At 52.0% G+C, this 15,214-nt stretch overlaps 1 protein-coding gene across 4 annotated transcripts; it reads right to left on the bottom strand.

Annotated features, from left to right (window-relative positions):
* Window positions 1–10: 10 nt before the first annotated feature.
* On the bottom strand, window positions 11–8,326 carry Coro6 (coronin 6). 4 transcript variants are annotated; one of them, XM_090350534.1, is made up of 12 exons: window positions 8,124–8,326; window positions 6,750–7,009; window positions 4,561–4,683; window positions 3,990–4,119; window positions 3,718–3,899; window positions 3,059–3,178; window positions 2,521–2,640; window positions 1,987–2,091; window positions 1,753–1,898; window positions 1,413–1,470; window positions 1,091–1,321; window positions 11–998 (listed from the first exon to the last, which is right to left on the bottom strand). In XM_090350534.1, exons 2-12 carry the CDS (start codon window positions 6,945–6,947, stop codon window positions 876–878), a joined length of 1,536 nt encoding a protein of 511 aa, XP_090206660.1. In that variant the 5' UTR covers window positions 6,948–7,009; window positions 8,124–8,326; the 3' UTR covers window positions 11–875. The 4 variants fall into 4 exon arrangements, with proteins under 4 accessions (XP_090206660.1, XP_090206657.1, XP_090206658.1 ...); XM_090350531.1 differs by lacking the exon at window positions 3,059–3,178; XM_090350532.1 differs by lacking the exons at window positions 2,521–2,640; window positions 3,059–3,178.
* Window positions 8,327–15,214: the final 6,888 nt, after the last annotated feature.

Here is a 15,214-nt window from a genome sequence, read left to right as displayed (position 1 = left end):
AACTGGAGGCTTTCCTTCCCTGCTTTACTGGGAGAGTTGGGGTCCTGTCGTGCCATCGTGTGTGGACTCTGAGGTTTAACTGCTGCCTGGTGGGGGGTCCTTAGGTCAGGGTTGCATTTTCTAGGCTCCCAGCACTTGCAGAGGCTAGGGGGCTCTCCCTCAGTCTCACCCAGGAGGCAGGAGGCACAGATTTAGTAAAACATTTCATTGTTTTCCTCACAGAGTCAAGGCCATAGCAGGAGAGTGGGGGTGGGGCACTATGCTTGCTGGGTGTAGATGAACCTAGTTCCTCATGCCAGATCTCCTGAGATTTCTTAGGCAGGGACTGTCTCAAGGAAACCACCCTCTCTGGCCATAGGAAAGGAGAGCCCACTGCCTTAGGCTTCTGAGTATATCCAGTGGTTGGACGTGGTAAAGGATTGTGTGGGTGTCTGCAGAACTGGGGGTCTGCCTGGCTGGCTTACCACGAGTGGGTGGTTAAGCAAGTAAGCTGATTGAAAAATAGTTGATTTTCCCCAACAGGGGAAGTCTTCCCTTTGGGACCAGGCACAAACTTCCTAACTTGCACAAGCATGGCGCAAAGACGAAGCACTTGCCCTGCCCTGGGTGAGAACTTGAGGTGGACATCACCTCGCTTCGCAGCACCACTGCCGAGGCCTTCCTAGGCCAGCTCTTGCGTGCAACCTGGCCCCTGCCAGACAGAATCTCGCCAGCGCTCCATTTGTCCAAGTGTCTGGGGAGGGGTGGGATTTCCTTCCTAGTCCGGATGAACCCCAATCCAGGGACCCAGGCAGGTGGGGTCGGCGTCCTAGACCAAAAGCCAGCGCGGGGTGGAGTCCACGCGTCCCACTCCGTCCTGCCTGGGGGTCTGCGGGCTAGTCAGTGCCATCCACCAATTCACACAGCATATTCTCCAAAGCGGTGATGCGCTCCTCCTGTGCCTGCACGCGCTCGCGGAGGGCCTTGATCTCCTCCAGCAGCGTCTCCAGGGTGTGTTCCTGCGGGGCGTGAAGGACAGAGGCCATGTCAGAGAGAGGGTTCTGAGGGGGCTATGCACAGTGAGTCTGGGCACAGCGGGTCAAGCCCTCACCGACAAGGAGGCGTCGCTAGCGGATTGGCTGCGGCGGGGGCCGGAGGGCGGGCGCACGTCCAGGACGTTGCGCTTGGTGACCCGGAGCTCGCGGTGCTTGGGGGGCACATAGCCCTCCTTCAGTGAAATGAGCACAGGCTCAGCATCTTGGCCTGATAACCATTCATCGGCTTCCAAGGCTGGCTCCGGGCCGGGCGTGTCCGGGTATAGATCGTCCTGGAACAGGTCTGACTGCGGAAGGGGGAGTGGGTGAACAGGCAGACTCCGGTGAGCCGGGGCGCTGAGCCTGCGGTCCACCTCTGAGGCCCCGTCCCATCCTCACCTTGCGAGGCACAGTCATGACGATGGGCTCACACTTCCGTTCGTGCAGCTTGTAGAACCTGCAAGGAAATGCTGCTCAGCGTCGTCCATTCTCGCCTCTTGGCCCCGGGGTTGGAAGGCCACAGGTGTGGCGTCTACCACCTGCCTGCATCTTTACACTCCCCATCAGTCCTAAGGCAAAACACTTCTCACTGGGTGTCATCAGAGAAGGCCAGGCTCCTGTGGCTGGTACTGAAAAAAGATCTATTTGATCTCACCTCAGTCTCCCCCCCATCCCCAAAGGTCAAGAAAGACCTGGCACGGGGGTGGAGGGAGGCATGGGGGGGGGCGAGGCTGCTCACCTGGCAATCTCGCACTTGCTGACATCCAGCCCCCGCTTGGGCATGAAACCCATGCCCCGCTGCGGCTCTTTGCTGCTGAACGTGTTCAGGTAGTGCACGAAAGGAGGCTCGTCGGTAATTTCGAAGTACCGAATACTGCTGTCGCCCTGCAAAACCAGTGGGTTCAGCGGGTCCGGGCTGGGCCCCCACGTCTCCCCATCCGCGCAGTCTCCCTCCGGGCCCCGAGCAGAGCACCTTGCCGCACAGGTAGACGATGCTGGAGTCCGGATCGTAGAAGGGCAGGAGGACTCCATTGCTTGTGTCCATCTCCTGCAGGGCCACTGGCTCCTCGAAGTTGTTCTGCCCGGGCACAGGAGGCGTGATCTGCCTGGCTTAGCCTTAGGAATCCCCCTCTGCGCTTCCTGCCTGCCCCAAATCCTCTGTGCACGCATAGCACAGAGCGACAGGTTCCTCCCTTCGACTTGTCACCCCAGTACTTGTACCCACTTGCCGCCGCCCCCCCCCCCCGCCCCGCGCCTCTGCATGCAGTCACGGCAAACCACCCCCAGGGACTCGGCATCACCAGGTGGAGGCGCCAGCGCGAACTCCTCCGGGCGACGCGGCGAATGGGCACAGGGGGTGGGGTGGGGGCGGCAGGCGCCGCGGAGGCAGCCGCAGCCTCCAGCCCTGTCCCGGCGGGCCTGGCCTGTGGGTGGGTGGGGGCGCGTGGCCCCTCTCCCGTGATGCCAGTCCCCGGGGCACACACCCCCAAGCCTCCAGCTGTGTTACCGGGTCCCACAGGCCCAGCTCTCGCTGGCTCATGCGGGTGAATCCCGTGGTGAAGATATGGCCCTGGCGCGTGAAGACAGCCCGCATGGGCCTCATCCCCTCGTGGGCCGCAAACCTCTCCTGAGGGAGGGGAGAAGGGAGGGGCATCACCCAGCTGTCTGCTCTGGGGAACCAGGAGGGCCGGGCAGCCCCATGTGCTGTCTTGGGTGCTGGGGTGGAGACAGGGAGCGATAAAGGGTCCTAAGAATTCACTAGGGGTCCTTGGGGGTCGGGGGCCATGGCTGCGCCGCGCCCTGGAGAACATCTAGGCCAAGAGAGAGCAGAAGACGGCGCGGCTGTCCGCAGACCCCGAGCCTCAAGCGCCCTCTAAGGCTGATCCCTAGAGCAGGCGAGGTCGTCTGGCTTCTCGGCTCCGGTGTCCTGGGTGCGGGTCACTGCCCTCGGGGCGGGCGGGCCTCCGGGCCGACCCGGCGGCGAAGGAAGGAGGGAGCGAGCGAGCGAGCGAGCGAGCGATCGTGCCTGGCGCGGCCTGGCCTACCGGGTCCCAGAGCGCGAGTTGCCGCTCACTCATCCTGCTGAAGCCGGTGCTGAGCAGCTTCCCGTCCGCGGTGAAGACGGCCCGCAGCGGGCGGGCGCCCTCGTGAGGCCGGGCTCGCTCCTGCTCACGGGGTGAGTGGGTTAGCGCGCCCGCCCGCCGCGCGCGCCACGCCGCCGCCGCGCCACCCGCGCGCGCGCTCCCGCGCCCCAGGTTACACGGTGAGTGAGGACGCGCGGCCAGGGTCAACAAGAGCAGGAAGACGCCAGCCCGCCAACCATGGTCAGACCCCCAGACCCGGGAGGATGGCGCTGGGACCCTCTGAGAGGAGAGGGTCCGGGAGCTCGGTGTTCATGCAGGTTCTGATGGGAGAGGGGATTTCCAGCGTCTCCCCCTCCTCAATCTCAAAGCTTCTAAGATGCGGGAGAGGTGAAAGGAGGGGAAGGGGGGCGGGAGGAACAAGAGCAGGGCAGAGCATTGCAGGGCTGGAGATTTTGAGGGGCGGGGGGTTGAGGTTGTGGTTGCAGACACTTGTGTGGAGCCACGACCTCTGGAGTAGGGGCAGGACCGGTGAAAGCTGGACCAGGGGCTCTGATGGCTGCATATGGAGTGCTGGCCGCTGGTCACCAGGTAACGGCTGGTAGCCGAGGTGAGGTACTCACCGCCACCACTTGGCCTTTCCGGGGATCGATGACGCGCAGGGTCTTGTCCTTGCAGGTGGTGGCTAGCAGGCTGCCGTTGTGGTTCCAGCACACGCTGTGGATGAGGTCGGGGTGCGTGTCGTCCAGGCTCAGCAGCACCTCTCCCGTGCCCACGTTCCAGATGATGATCACGTTATCACCCCCTATCCAGAGAGGCCACATCTGGTCACCTGGACCTCACCTCTGCCACCCACCCTCCATGCACAGCAGGGGTCCTCCCGGAGCTCTCGCACCTGCACTAAGCAGGACATTCCTGGCAGTAGGATGCCAGGAGAGGATGCCCACTCGCTTGGAGTGGCCTTCAAGTGTGATGACAGGTTCTGTGATGTTGCGCACAGGAGTGTAGTCTGGGATTTGCCACACCTGGACAGGAAGAAAAGGGCAAAGTGTGGGTGGGATAAGGAACCAGCCCTTAATTACTCTCTACCCTCCATCTTTACTTCTTAGCTCTCCAAGAGGCTGTCTCCAGTGGAAATGAGAGATCTAGCAGTGTCTGCAGAGGGCAGGGGCAGCTGGGAACCAGAGGTGGGCACTGCCAGCTCTCCAGAGACCTCTCCATTCACTCCAGCAGTCATTGTTCCTCTGCTCTTTGGGCCCCAAGTGATCCATGGCTATAATTAGTCCTAAGCAGTGCATCCTGGGAGGGAATGGGCATGGAGTTAAAAATAGCCTGGTTAATGGGCAGGGCAGGGCAGGGCAGGGCAGGACTCTGGGACTCTGCATTTCCTATCACCTTCCCCAGCCCAGGTGAGACAGCTGTCCATATTATTCTGTCAATGCTGATGGCATCCACCTGGCTCCTACCATGATGGTAGTGTCATCCGAGGCGCTGGCGATAACGTTGTCATTGTGGGGGCACCAGTCAATGTCCAACACAGGGGCAGTGTGTCCAGTAACCAGAGGGTAGTTCTTATCCACTCGTCCTGTCTGCAAAGATCAGAGAGGGAGACTTGGGGCCACTCTCCTGTGTGCCGTCTGAATATGTGTGCATTTCAGTGCGAGAGATCTAACCCAGGGCCTCATACATACTAGCTAGGCAAGCACTCTGCCACGGAGCTACGTTCACTGGCTCATCCTGTGTGAGCTTTTGGAATGGGAAGTGGATTTGTTATATGCCAACTGTATATAATTTGTTTTCTGTTTGCCGAGTTGACTCTTAACCTCTAACCTCAAAGTTTACTCTGAGCTTGTCTAAAGGCAGAAAGTTGAAATAATTTCTATTTGGGAATCTGAGAAGTAAGCCAGGACCCACAATAAGAGTCTAGTAAAGAATTCAGCTAAACTTTTAGTCTAGTGGTCTTGAAGAGACACTTAAGCACAGAAAAAGTCAGAAGTGGCACTGTGGCTCAAGTGGCAGAACACTAACCTTGAGCAAAACGTGTCCAAGGATAGTGCCCAGGCCCTGAGTTCGAGCCTCAAGACTGGCAAAAAGAAAGAAAGAAAGAAAGACAGACAGACAAAACATAAAAAGAAAAGGCACCTAAGCCAGGCGTCAGTGGCTCACGCCTGTAACCCTAACTACTCAGAAGGGTGAGATCTGAGGATTGTGCTTCAAAGCCAGTCTAGCACAAAAGTCCATGAGACTCATCTCCAATTAACTAATAGAAAACCGGAAGTGGCACTGTGGCTTAAAGTGGTAGGATGCTAGCCTTGAGCTGAAGAGCTCAGGGACAGCCCAGAGTTCAAGCCCCACAATAGACTAGAAAGAAAGAAAGAAAGAAAGAAAGAAAGAAAGAAAGAAAGAAAGAAAGAAGGAAAAGACATGTATATGGAAAAGGCTATTTTTTTTGACAGGGGCTATGTAGCTGTCCTCAAACTTATGATTCTCTTGCCATTGACTCTCAGTACTTAGGACTATTGCCCACTGCAGTCCATGAACATATGAGAACACTCTTCTTCAGTCTGTCTGTGCAAAGAAACCAACATGAAACAGTACTTAGTTCAGTGTCCCTAACCAGCCCTGGCAATCTCTCTTTTGTCACTGATTTTACCTTGGGAACACAGGAAAAGGAAATCATGAAGCCTATTATTCCCCCATCCCCTTTTTTATTTGTCAGTCCTATTATTCTTTAATAGGGGCTGGGAACTCAACTATTTTGGTCTTCACGGACTGCTTGTTGGGGCTCTCAGGCCTTTGCAGGGACTGGCATTGATATAGACCAGGCAGCAGCCATGAAGCACTGAAACGGCAGTCATAGTTGGGGAGGAGGTGGCTCTAGCTGAAATCTGAGCCTTGAGGATGCTGTCTCTGGATAGTGTCTGCATCTGCATCGTCCTGGGTGAGTCACAGACTATTGTCAGGTCTCTTCTTGACCTTGCTACTGTGCCTCCCCCCTGTAGTATAGGGGCCAGAATCCCAGTCAAGGTCATGCCTTTGGGTGTCCATCGTGAGTATAGAGTCTTCAGGTTGTTTTATAAAAATGACAGTCATTGCCTGGCCCTGTTCCCTAGGGTAGGGAGGGCACTGGTCTTAAATGTTATGTCCCTGCCCTTTACTCTCATTCTACCCCATAGCCAGAACCAAAGTGGGAGGAGTCAGGAATTCTTTGAATAGAGTCTGACTCTATTCTTAAGTGTGCTGCTCTGGGATGTGATTTAATCAAATGGGCATCCATCTCTGAGGAAGGAGGATCTCCAGCCCTCAAACGCGAGGGAGTACAGGTAGCATCAGGAGAGACAGGGACAGAATCTCGCTAAGTCCTGCCATCTTCATCACCCAACTCACATCCTGATCTCTACCCAAAGCAAGGTGCTGAATAGAGATGGATGGCCTAGGGAGTGGGGGGTGGGCACAGTGACACTGCTGCTCTTGGCGTGGTGAGGGACTTTCCCCACTGGTCCTGGAGGGCTTCAGGAATAGGGGGCAGCTGATCCATACCAAGTGTCCTCCTATCTGATGAATGGACCTCAGTGAAAATTTAGGCTGCTTTTAGGAGCCCCCAGGGTCCCCAAACCAGAGTCCTCCCGCTTATTTACCTCCCATCATCCTCTACCTTGGCCAAAGGCAGGACAATGAAGGCACCACCACCTCCAGCCTCCACAATAATAGCCAGGAATTTGGGGTTCACAGCACAGAAGGAGCTGTCCCATGTGACCTTGGACACCCGGATGTCCTCATAGGCCTGGTCAGCCTTTGCTGCCTGGCCAAACACGTGGCGGAACTTGCTCTGCCGAACCACACGCCGGCTCATAGCTGAAGCAGAGATAGAGGATCTCCGTGCCCAGAAGTGCCTTTGGTCCTTAATCCTGTGAGCTGCGGGAGGGAGAAGGAGTGGAAGAGGTGGCCAGTAAGAAGGGTTATCTAGTCAGAATGGGAGCTTTCTTCAAGGTAATCAAAGTAGGAGATAGTTCTTTGTCACCTGTCAAATGCTGTGAATGTGAGGGTCTAACTAACTCAGGGTTCAGATTTGGCCTGAACTCTCATTAGGGACCCAGGCTGAGGGGAATGAAGCCTGGCAAGCAGAAAGCTCCCCGAAGATAAGACTGTTCAGGGAAGTCTCGATACCAGACTCCCTTCCACTGTTGGCCTTGGAGGATGATCTTTTTACAGAGTGGTTGTCTATCCTAGAGGCACCTGTCTAGAATCAGAGGCTTTGGGCATAGGCTGTTGGCTCAAAGCCAGTTACTGGGCTTCCACTGTAGTCTCCAGGATCCTAACATTTTCTTACAAATTTGCCATAGGAGAAATTCTTCCTGTCAGCTAGCCTGAGCTGGCTACTGTTCTCATCACTTTCCTCCTATTCTTGAGATGAGGCGGCGGGGGAAGGGAGCTCAGTATAAAGTTGGATTCTCTTCTTCCATTCAGCCCTACACTGCCTTCTCCAAAAGGCCCTGGTCATTATGGTCTTTGGATTTTTGCACACCAAGCTTTTAAGTCCAGCTTCTCCTTTGGTTGCTTTGCCCTCTCTTGGGTCTTTCACCTAGTAAACTCTTTTGGAAGCGGGGATCCTCCACCTCGGGGCCACCACCAGATTTCTAGGGGTGGGGAGGAAGGGCGAAGTGCGAATGAGCTATGTCCGCTGCTCTCTTCCAGAGCAAGTTCTTCCGAAGGTACCGTCCCTCCCCAGCCCCAGGCATCCCGGTGCCCTTCAAGCAGCTCCTGCGGCCCCAGGCCCGAGGCCGGGCCTCCCCGCACCCTCCCCAGGCCTCCTGTCCCAGCACTGCGTTCTTGTGACACGAGGTGTCAGCACGCACCAGCCAGCCGTCCGGCCAAATATAGACACCAAGTCCGCCCTGCCCAGGCTGAATTTGGTGGCGCGGGGGAGGGGGCGCAGACTTCGGGTCCCTCGGGAGACCGCGCCCGCTCGGCCGGCCGCGTGGCGTGTGCGTGTGCGCGTGGAAGAGTGTGTGTGTGTGGGGGGGGGTACCTGGTCCTAGGGCGGACGGGAGGGCGCTCACGCCGCGACTTCTCAGCAGGGCGGCCTGGGGATACGCTGCGGGCCGAGGAGGGCGTCAAGGCACCTGGGCGGGTTTCTCCGGGTGTCCAGGGCGTCTGGGACCCGGGTGTCGGCTGCACGCTCCGGCCGCTGCCCGCGGCTGTCCAGCGCCGCGCTCCGCTGCAGTCCCAGCTGCCGCTGCCATCCACTGTAGGGGGCGGGGCCTCCCGGGGGCGGGGCCAGGCTCAAAGCGGCCACGCCCCTTCCAGAGGCGGGAAAGACCACTCCCCCTTCTCCCCCACCACAGAGACCCCCCGCCCACAGTCTACCCGGCTGGGTGAAACGTCACAAGTAAGTGCGCAGGGTGAACGCGCCCCTTCTTTCTCTCGGCTGCCCCTGGGTTGGCCCAGGTTCCCCGGGTGCAAAGTGAGGCACGGAGAGTGAGAGCCGGCCGGCCCGGGGCGCGCGCCCGCCCGGAGCGCCGGCCGCCCGGGATCAGGTGCCTCGGCGCCGCCGCATTCCTGCCGCAATCGTGCTCCCGATTTAGCTCGCCTGGGCTGCGGGGCCGCGGGGCTGCAGGGCCAGCCACCGCCGGGAGGAGGCCCGCGAAGATGCTCCGAGGGAACATCCCGGCCCTGGAGGAGCGCCGTGAGGGTCCGGGACGGATAAGAGCAACAGCGATCATTTGAGAACCTTAGGAAAAACGCCAGTACCGTGTGACAGGCGTTTCGCCCTACGAGTAGATTTCACCGAGCAGGGAAGAAAGTAGCTGGGACTCCACCTTGACCCTGCTCCCCTCTCCCCCGGCACCAGGTTCAGGGGAAGGAGACTGGCACGGAAGTCTATAGCCACATCTTAGGGGTTAGAACAGCCAGATGCTTAGCTCGACTCCTAATGTTTTCCGGGCCTTGGTGGGCATGGTACCTGTTTGTCAAGGGGAGAGCTCCCAAAGACCCATAGATTCTGAATATTGTTCAAGGTCAAGGGGATTAAAAAAAATAAAAGTAACCGGATCAGAAATATAGGGAAGAATAACCAGTAGTTAGTTGCAGAACACTGGTTTCTTCCCTTCTATGGCAAGACGCTGGAGAATGAAGTGGCGAGAGTCACTACTTCCCAGTTTCCAGGGCCAACCCGGAATGAACAGGCCACAACCTTCTGGAAGACACAGACAAGCCCTGAGAAAAAAAAGTGGTGGGAACCATTGGGGTTCCCTCAAAGTCAGGCTCCTTTGTTTCTCAGGAAGGCTCCAGGGAAACAAAACCAGAAATTGCTAGATGGTGTTCCAGAAATAATTCATGATGTAGGGGTCCATGAGGGTGAATGAAATGGTTTGCATTTATTTATTTATTTATTGTCAGTTCTGGGCTTTGAACTCTGGGCCTGGGCACTGTCCTTGGACAATTTTGCTCAAGGCTAGTGCTCTGCCATTTGAGCCACAGTGCCATTTCTGGTACCAAGGAATTGAACCCAGGGCTTTATACATGCTAGGCCAGCACTCTACCACTAGGTCATGCTCCTGGCCCATGTTTATTATTCAAAATTTTTTTTAAATTTAAAATTTTTATTTTTTTGCCAGTCCTATGGCTTGAACTCAGGGCCTGGGCACTGTCCTGGATACTTTTGTTCAAAGTTAGTGATCTGCCACTTGAGTCACAGTGCCATTTCTAGCTTTTTCTGAGTATGTAGTACTGGGGAAACAAACCCAGGGCTTCATGCATGCTAGGTGAGCACTCTACCACCAGGCTATGCTTCTGGCCCTTCTGGCTTTTTCTTTTTCTTTGCTGGTCCTGGGCCTTGAACTCAGTGTCTGAGCACTGTCCTTGGGCTTTCTCAAGGCTAGAACTCTACCACTTGAGCCACTTCTGTTTTTTTTTTTTTTCTGTGTATATGGTACCGAGGAATTGAACCTGGGTCTTTGTGCATGCTAGGCAAGTACTCTACCACTAGGCCACACTCCTGGCCTTTTGTTTTTAAATCTTAAAATTCCAAGGGGAAAAGACTCCAGTGACTCACTCACTCACTCATTTATTTATTTATTTATTTACTTTTGGTCAGTGATGGGGCTTGAAATCTGGGCCTGGTCACTGTCCCTCAGCTCTTCGGCTCAAGGCTACCGTCCTACCCTTGAGCTAAGCACTACTTCCTGTTTTCTAGACGTTAATTGGAGATAAGAGTCTCGGGTCCTTTTGTGCCTGGGCTGGCTTTGAACCTTGATCCTCAGATCTCAGCCTCTTGAGTAGCTAGGATTATAGGCATGAGCCACAGTACCTGGTTAGTCAATTTTTTTTTTTTTTTTGCCAGTCCTGGGCTTGAGATCAGGGTCTGAGCACTGTCCTTGGGCTTTCTCAAAGCCAGAGCTCTACCACTTGAGCCTCAGCACCACTTCCAGCTTTTTTCTATGTATGTGGAACCGAGGAATCAAACCTGGGTCTTTGTGCATGATAGGCAAGCACTCTACCACTAGGCCAAACTCCTGGCCCCAGTCAATTATTTTTGCAATTTTCTGGGATGTAAAATGAAGACTAAGTTTTTCTTTTTTCATTCCCCCCCCCCACTTTTTTGCCAGTCCTGTGGCCTGAGCACTGTTTTGGAGCTTTCTTAAAGCTAGAGACCTACCACTTGGGCCACAGAACCACTTCCAGCTTTTTTTCTGTGTATGTGGTACCAAGGAATGGAACTCAGGTCTTTGTGCATGCTAGGCAGGCACTTACCATTAAGCTAAACTCCTGCCCTTAGGTGAAGTTGTTTCTAACCTCATCACTGGTTGTTTCATACTCTGAAATGGTACTCCCTCCCCTTCCCTCATCTGTAAAGTATGGGACTGGTGCCTGTGGTACCAGTAACTCCTGTAATCCTAGCCACTGAGGAGGCTGGGATTTCAGGATAAAAGCCAACTCAGACAAATTCTCAAGACTCTTGATCTCCATTTAACCATTCTTGAGCTAAAAAGCTAAAGAGCATAAAGACCTGAGTTCAAGCCCCAGTACACACACACACACACACACACACACACACACACACACACACACAAAATGAAGCTGGGTGCCAGTGGCTTGTACCTGTAAATCTTAGATACTTAGGAGGCTGAGATCTGAGAAATGTAGTTCAAAGTCAGCTGAGGCAGGAAGTCTATGAGACTCTTATCTCCAATTAACCACACACACACACACACACACACACACACACACAATCTAGAAATGGAGCTGTGGTTCGAGTGGTATAGCATTAGCCTCGAGCACAAAACCTCAGGGACTCCATCCAGGACTTGCACAAAAATAGTGTGGGACTAGGGAGTTGGAATCCCCTAGTCCATCCAGCCTTCAGTTTCATCATCTGGGAATCACGCTGGGGACTGGAAGGTCTAGCCACTAGGCCTGCCAGGGCATGAGCAAAGTTAAAAATGAAGACTCAACCAGGCGAAGAAACCATTTGGTTTGGTGTCTCCCCTTAGAACTTTTAGCAGGGCTCTGAACTGCAAACAACCCATAGGGAACAGGCACCAATTTCGAGAAGCCATTTTTTTGGAGATGAACTGGTAACTTATCGTTTGCTTCATTTGCCTTAGAAAGCCAAGACTAAGCTTTGTTAGGGACTCCAGCACTCTTAGAATATTTTACGGAATGACCTTACCTTTGTCCCGTTAGGGACTTAATAGCCCATACCACTGACAAGAATGATTCAGAAAGTTTTGTTTTTAATTTTTGAAGCTTGAGCAGATTTGACAATTGGGAAAATGAGGTGTCTAGATAGCCGTGCTCTTCTATGTGAACAGCAACCTTAAATATCTCATGATGTAAAGGTGGGAAAAGTGGGAGAAACAGTGAAGTGGGGACTTTGTCTCCAGCCCATTTGTCAGAACTGTTCTTTGGCTCTGTTTCCCTCCTGTACCACATCATAGATTCTCTTTTACTGGTAGAAGAGAGTGGAAGCTTTTTGCTTCTTTGGAGACTCATGTCCCGTTTCAGTGAGCTGAGGTACCCTGTGTGAAAAGCTTGTCAGCTTTATTTCACCCATGTCCAGAGAGGTCATTCACCCACCACTGCAGCTGTCCCATATCAGTCACTCTGCACCACAGATGGTGGAGGAATTTTGGTCCTTTCGCTTATTCATTCTCTTAACATTCAGGTGGCAACATTGGCAAACGCCTCTTTGACCAGGCAAGTTCCCAGCTTGGTCACTTGATTGGAAACAGTCTGAAATAATTTTTAGTGATCCTATCTCCTCTCGTTTTTTATTTTGTGAAGATAGAAGGCTCTATCTTTTCCTGTAGAGTTCCTCAAGGTGTGCTTGACTGGGATCTGTTACTGACCTTTTAACCCTTTCACATTTTCCAATTACTGCCCCCAACCTTGCCTTGTGGTTCTTGAAGAAACACACATTTCATCTTCAAAATAAAAATTTATTCAATCTGTAACAAGAACATTGAATCTGCACATTTGCGCACAAGTTCACATTTAAAAACAGCGGAGCACATCAGTAATAAAAAAAACTTTATGATACAAGTGGAACATCCCAACCACCAGGAAGATTAAGGAAGGAGATGAGACCACTCTATATTCTGCTTCAAATGCCTCAAAAAGGTCCCAGAGATTCCAGGGAGCACCTGCTTTAATAAAATGTGAGCATAAAAGTTTGGGGTAGCCTGGGGGAAAAGGTAACAGTCAGTGGGTGAATCTTCTGGACTTGTTTTTCATGTTTAGAACAAGTCCTACAAAATAAAGTTTAAAAAAAGAAAAAAAAAGGCACCTTTAGCTATGCCAAGCAAATCAAAAGCCAACAAAGCATAAAACCCTAACCATTCCAGGTGGGCTTATTGATTAGGAGGCATTTCAGGGTCAGTTCCCCAGTTTTCAGTTTGGGCCATCAGCTTGAGTTAAGCACTGGAGAAAGCTCTGTATGTGTACACAGGATGCTGCCACCAGCATCATGTGACACAGATGGCAGCACCAGTCCTATATCTCTTGGGAGAATCTTCAAGCTGATAAGGATGATTCTAGTTTAGAAATCCTTTCCTAGATCTCTGGGGCATTGAGAAGATGAGGCTGGTTCTCTTTTCACAGCTGAAGCTAGGCCCGGCTACCCTCCACTTCCAGGCTGGAAAAAAAGAAGCACCTTGCAACAGCTCATTGTGGCATCAAGGGACCTCAGTCACTGGGAGGGAGGAGTGTGCAGCTTCCATCTTTGGAAGCAGGCCTTTTCCTAATACAGGTATGTTGGATGAGTTGAGGCAACAAGTACATTTATATCTAATACATGCTCTGATTTTTTAGTTCAGAAGAGAAAACAAAGTCCACGATGCTTTTAAATTGGATGGTGCTGAAAACAACTAAAATTTCATCTTGTCTACCATCAAAGGAAAACAAAATTAAACAAAAACGTACTACCCATTCACCATTACGACCATCACTATTAAGACACACCACCACTGAGGAAATGACTGCTGGATGTGATACAGGATACAGATGACAGTCAGCTCCAGGCTTTACCCGCTTATCCATAAGGGCTGACATTATGGCATTGCTCTGAGTGAGGATGCACAGGACAGCCAGGGCCTGGGTGCCTGGAGGACTGAGTGGCCAACAAGATGATGTATATTTTAATACTCACAATGTAAACAAGGTATCCATAAATTGTCTGAAAAAGCCCCCAAATGGCTTTATTTGAAAATGCCCTTAAAAGTGACTCTTTTTGCATAATGCTTTCTTAGGGGAACAAAAACCCAACAGTTACTTCCACAAAACATCTTTACTCAACTAGATCACTTCATGACTGAAAATTATTCGCGTTTACCCAATAATTGGGGTCCATGAACAGGAGGGGACTAAGAGCCTGGGTGTAATCCTCAGGCTGTCCTTGGAGTTCTTGGTAGTTTCCAAACTGAGGAAATACCATTTGGGTTAAAGATACAGAATGAGGAAAACACTAAAGAGCTTGCTAAGGCCGAGATGCTAACAATGATCCCAAAACATGTTCTAAATAGAATTTGAAAGGCAACCAAAATGGGGAGAGATGATTACTACCTTACTACAGTACGAAGTGTCTTCTATAGTATACACTACTGCTAAGCGTTTCTGAAAATTAAGACGCAATGGGGTTTCTCTCCTACTGATCAGGTAACCATCCAAGTACAACTCTAATCCATGTGCTCTGGGGCTTTTACCCCATGCACTGAAATGTCACAACTTTTTTTTATGCACATGTCCACTTGTGCAAGCATGCACATACAAACATTCCTCCCAAGTTACTAAGAGACTCTAGTGATTAAAAAAAAGAAAAAAGAAAAAAAAAAGTCCTGAGCAAGAGGACAAACACTAAACAAGAGGTCAAAGTTTTCCTGCTCTGCTTTGTTAATTTGCCAAACCTGATGGGCTTTTCCACGAACAGAAAAGAGAGAGACTACCTGAAATTATAAATAGTTTGAAGAGACTGCAAAGTCCTTTATGCAGTTCATTATATGCACTTTTCCTGGACATTTACTCAGCTATGTACATCACTCATGAACAATCAAAAGTGAAGGGTTTAGAGGCTGGCAAGACCCTTCGGCATGGTTGGATTATAAACTCTGTAGAGAGATTTAGGCAGGTAAGTTAAATGGTTAAAAAAAGTGTAGTAAAACAATTAAAAAATGAAGACTTTCTTCCATTCTTAAAAAAGTGTGAGTTTTAGAAGGCTTCCTTCCGTTCTCTGTTGTGTAAGCACTAAACATTGGGGGGTGAGAAGAGGACAGCGTCCTGTCACTGATGCTGCTTGTAGTTTTTTCATGTGTGGGACATTGATGCCACTCAACCACCATTTAATTCCTCTTCTGCTATACTTTCTTGCCCTTTCCCCAACAAGCTGGTAGTGGGATTTCCTCCACAAGACAGGGTGTGTTAGATAGATGAGCCCTGGAATTGATCACCCCCTGTCTCACAAGTCTACTTGAACCGGTATAAATCATCTACCAAAATATGAACATCCAGTAACCACAAACCACTGATATGGCACAGGTACACATGACCACTATGTCATATACTTTTAGCAGGTGTTCCTGTCCAATTTGCCTCCTGGAAGTGATATCAGACCTACTCGTGGATTCT

The sequence above is a fragment of the Megascapheus bottae genome, chromosome 17 (genome assembly GCF_031878675.1).
Source record: "Megascapheus bottae isolate mThoBot1 chromosome 17, mThoBot2.hap1, whole genome shotgun sequence".
NCBI lineage: Eukaryota > Metazoa > Chordata > Mammalia > Rodentia > Geomyidae > Megascapheus > Megascapheus bottae.
Note: the sequence above shows the minus strand (reverse complement) of the source record. Positions and strands in the feature narration are given on the sequence as shown.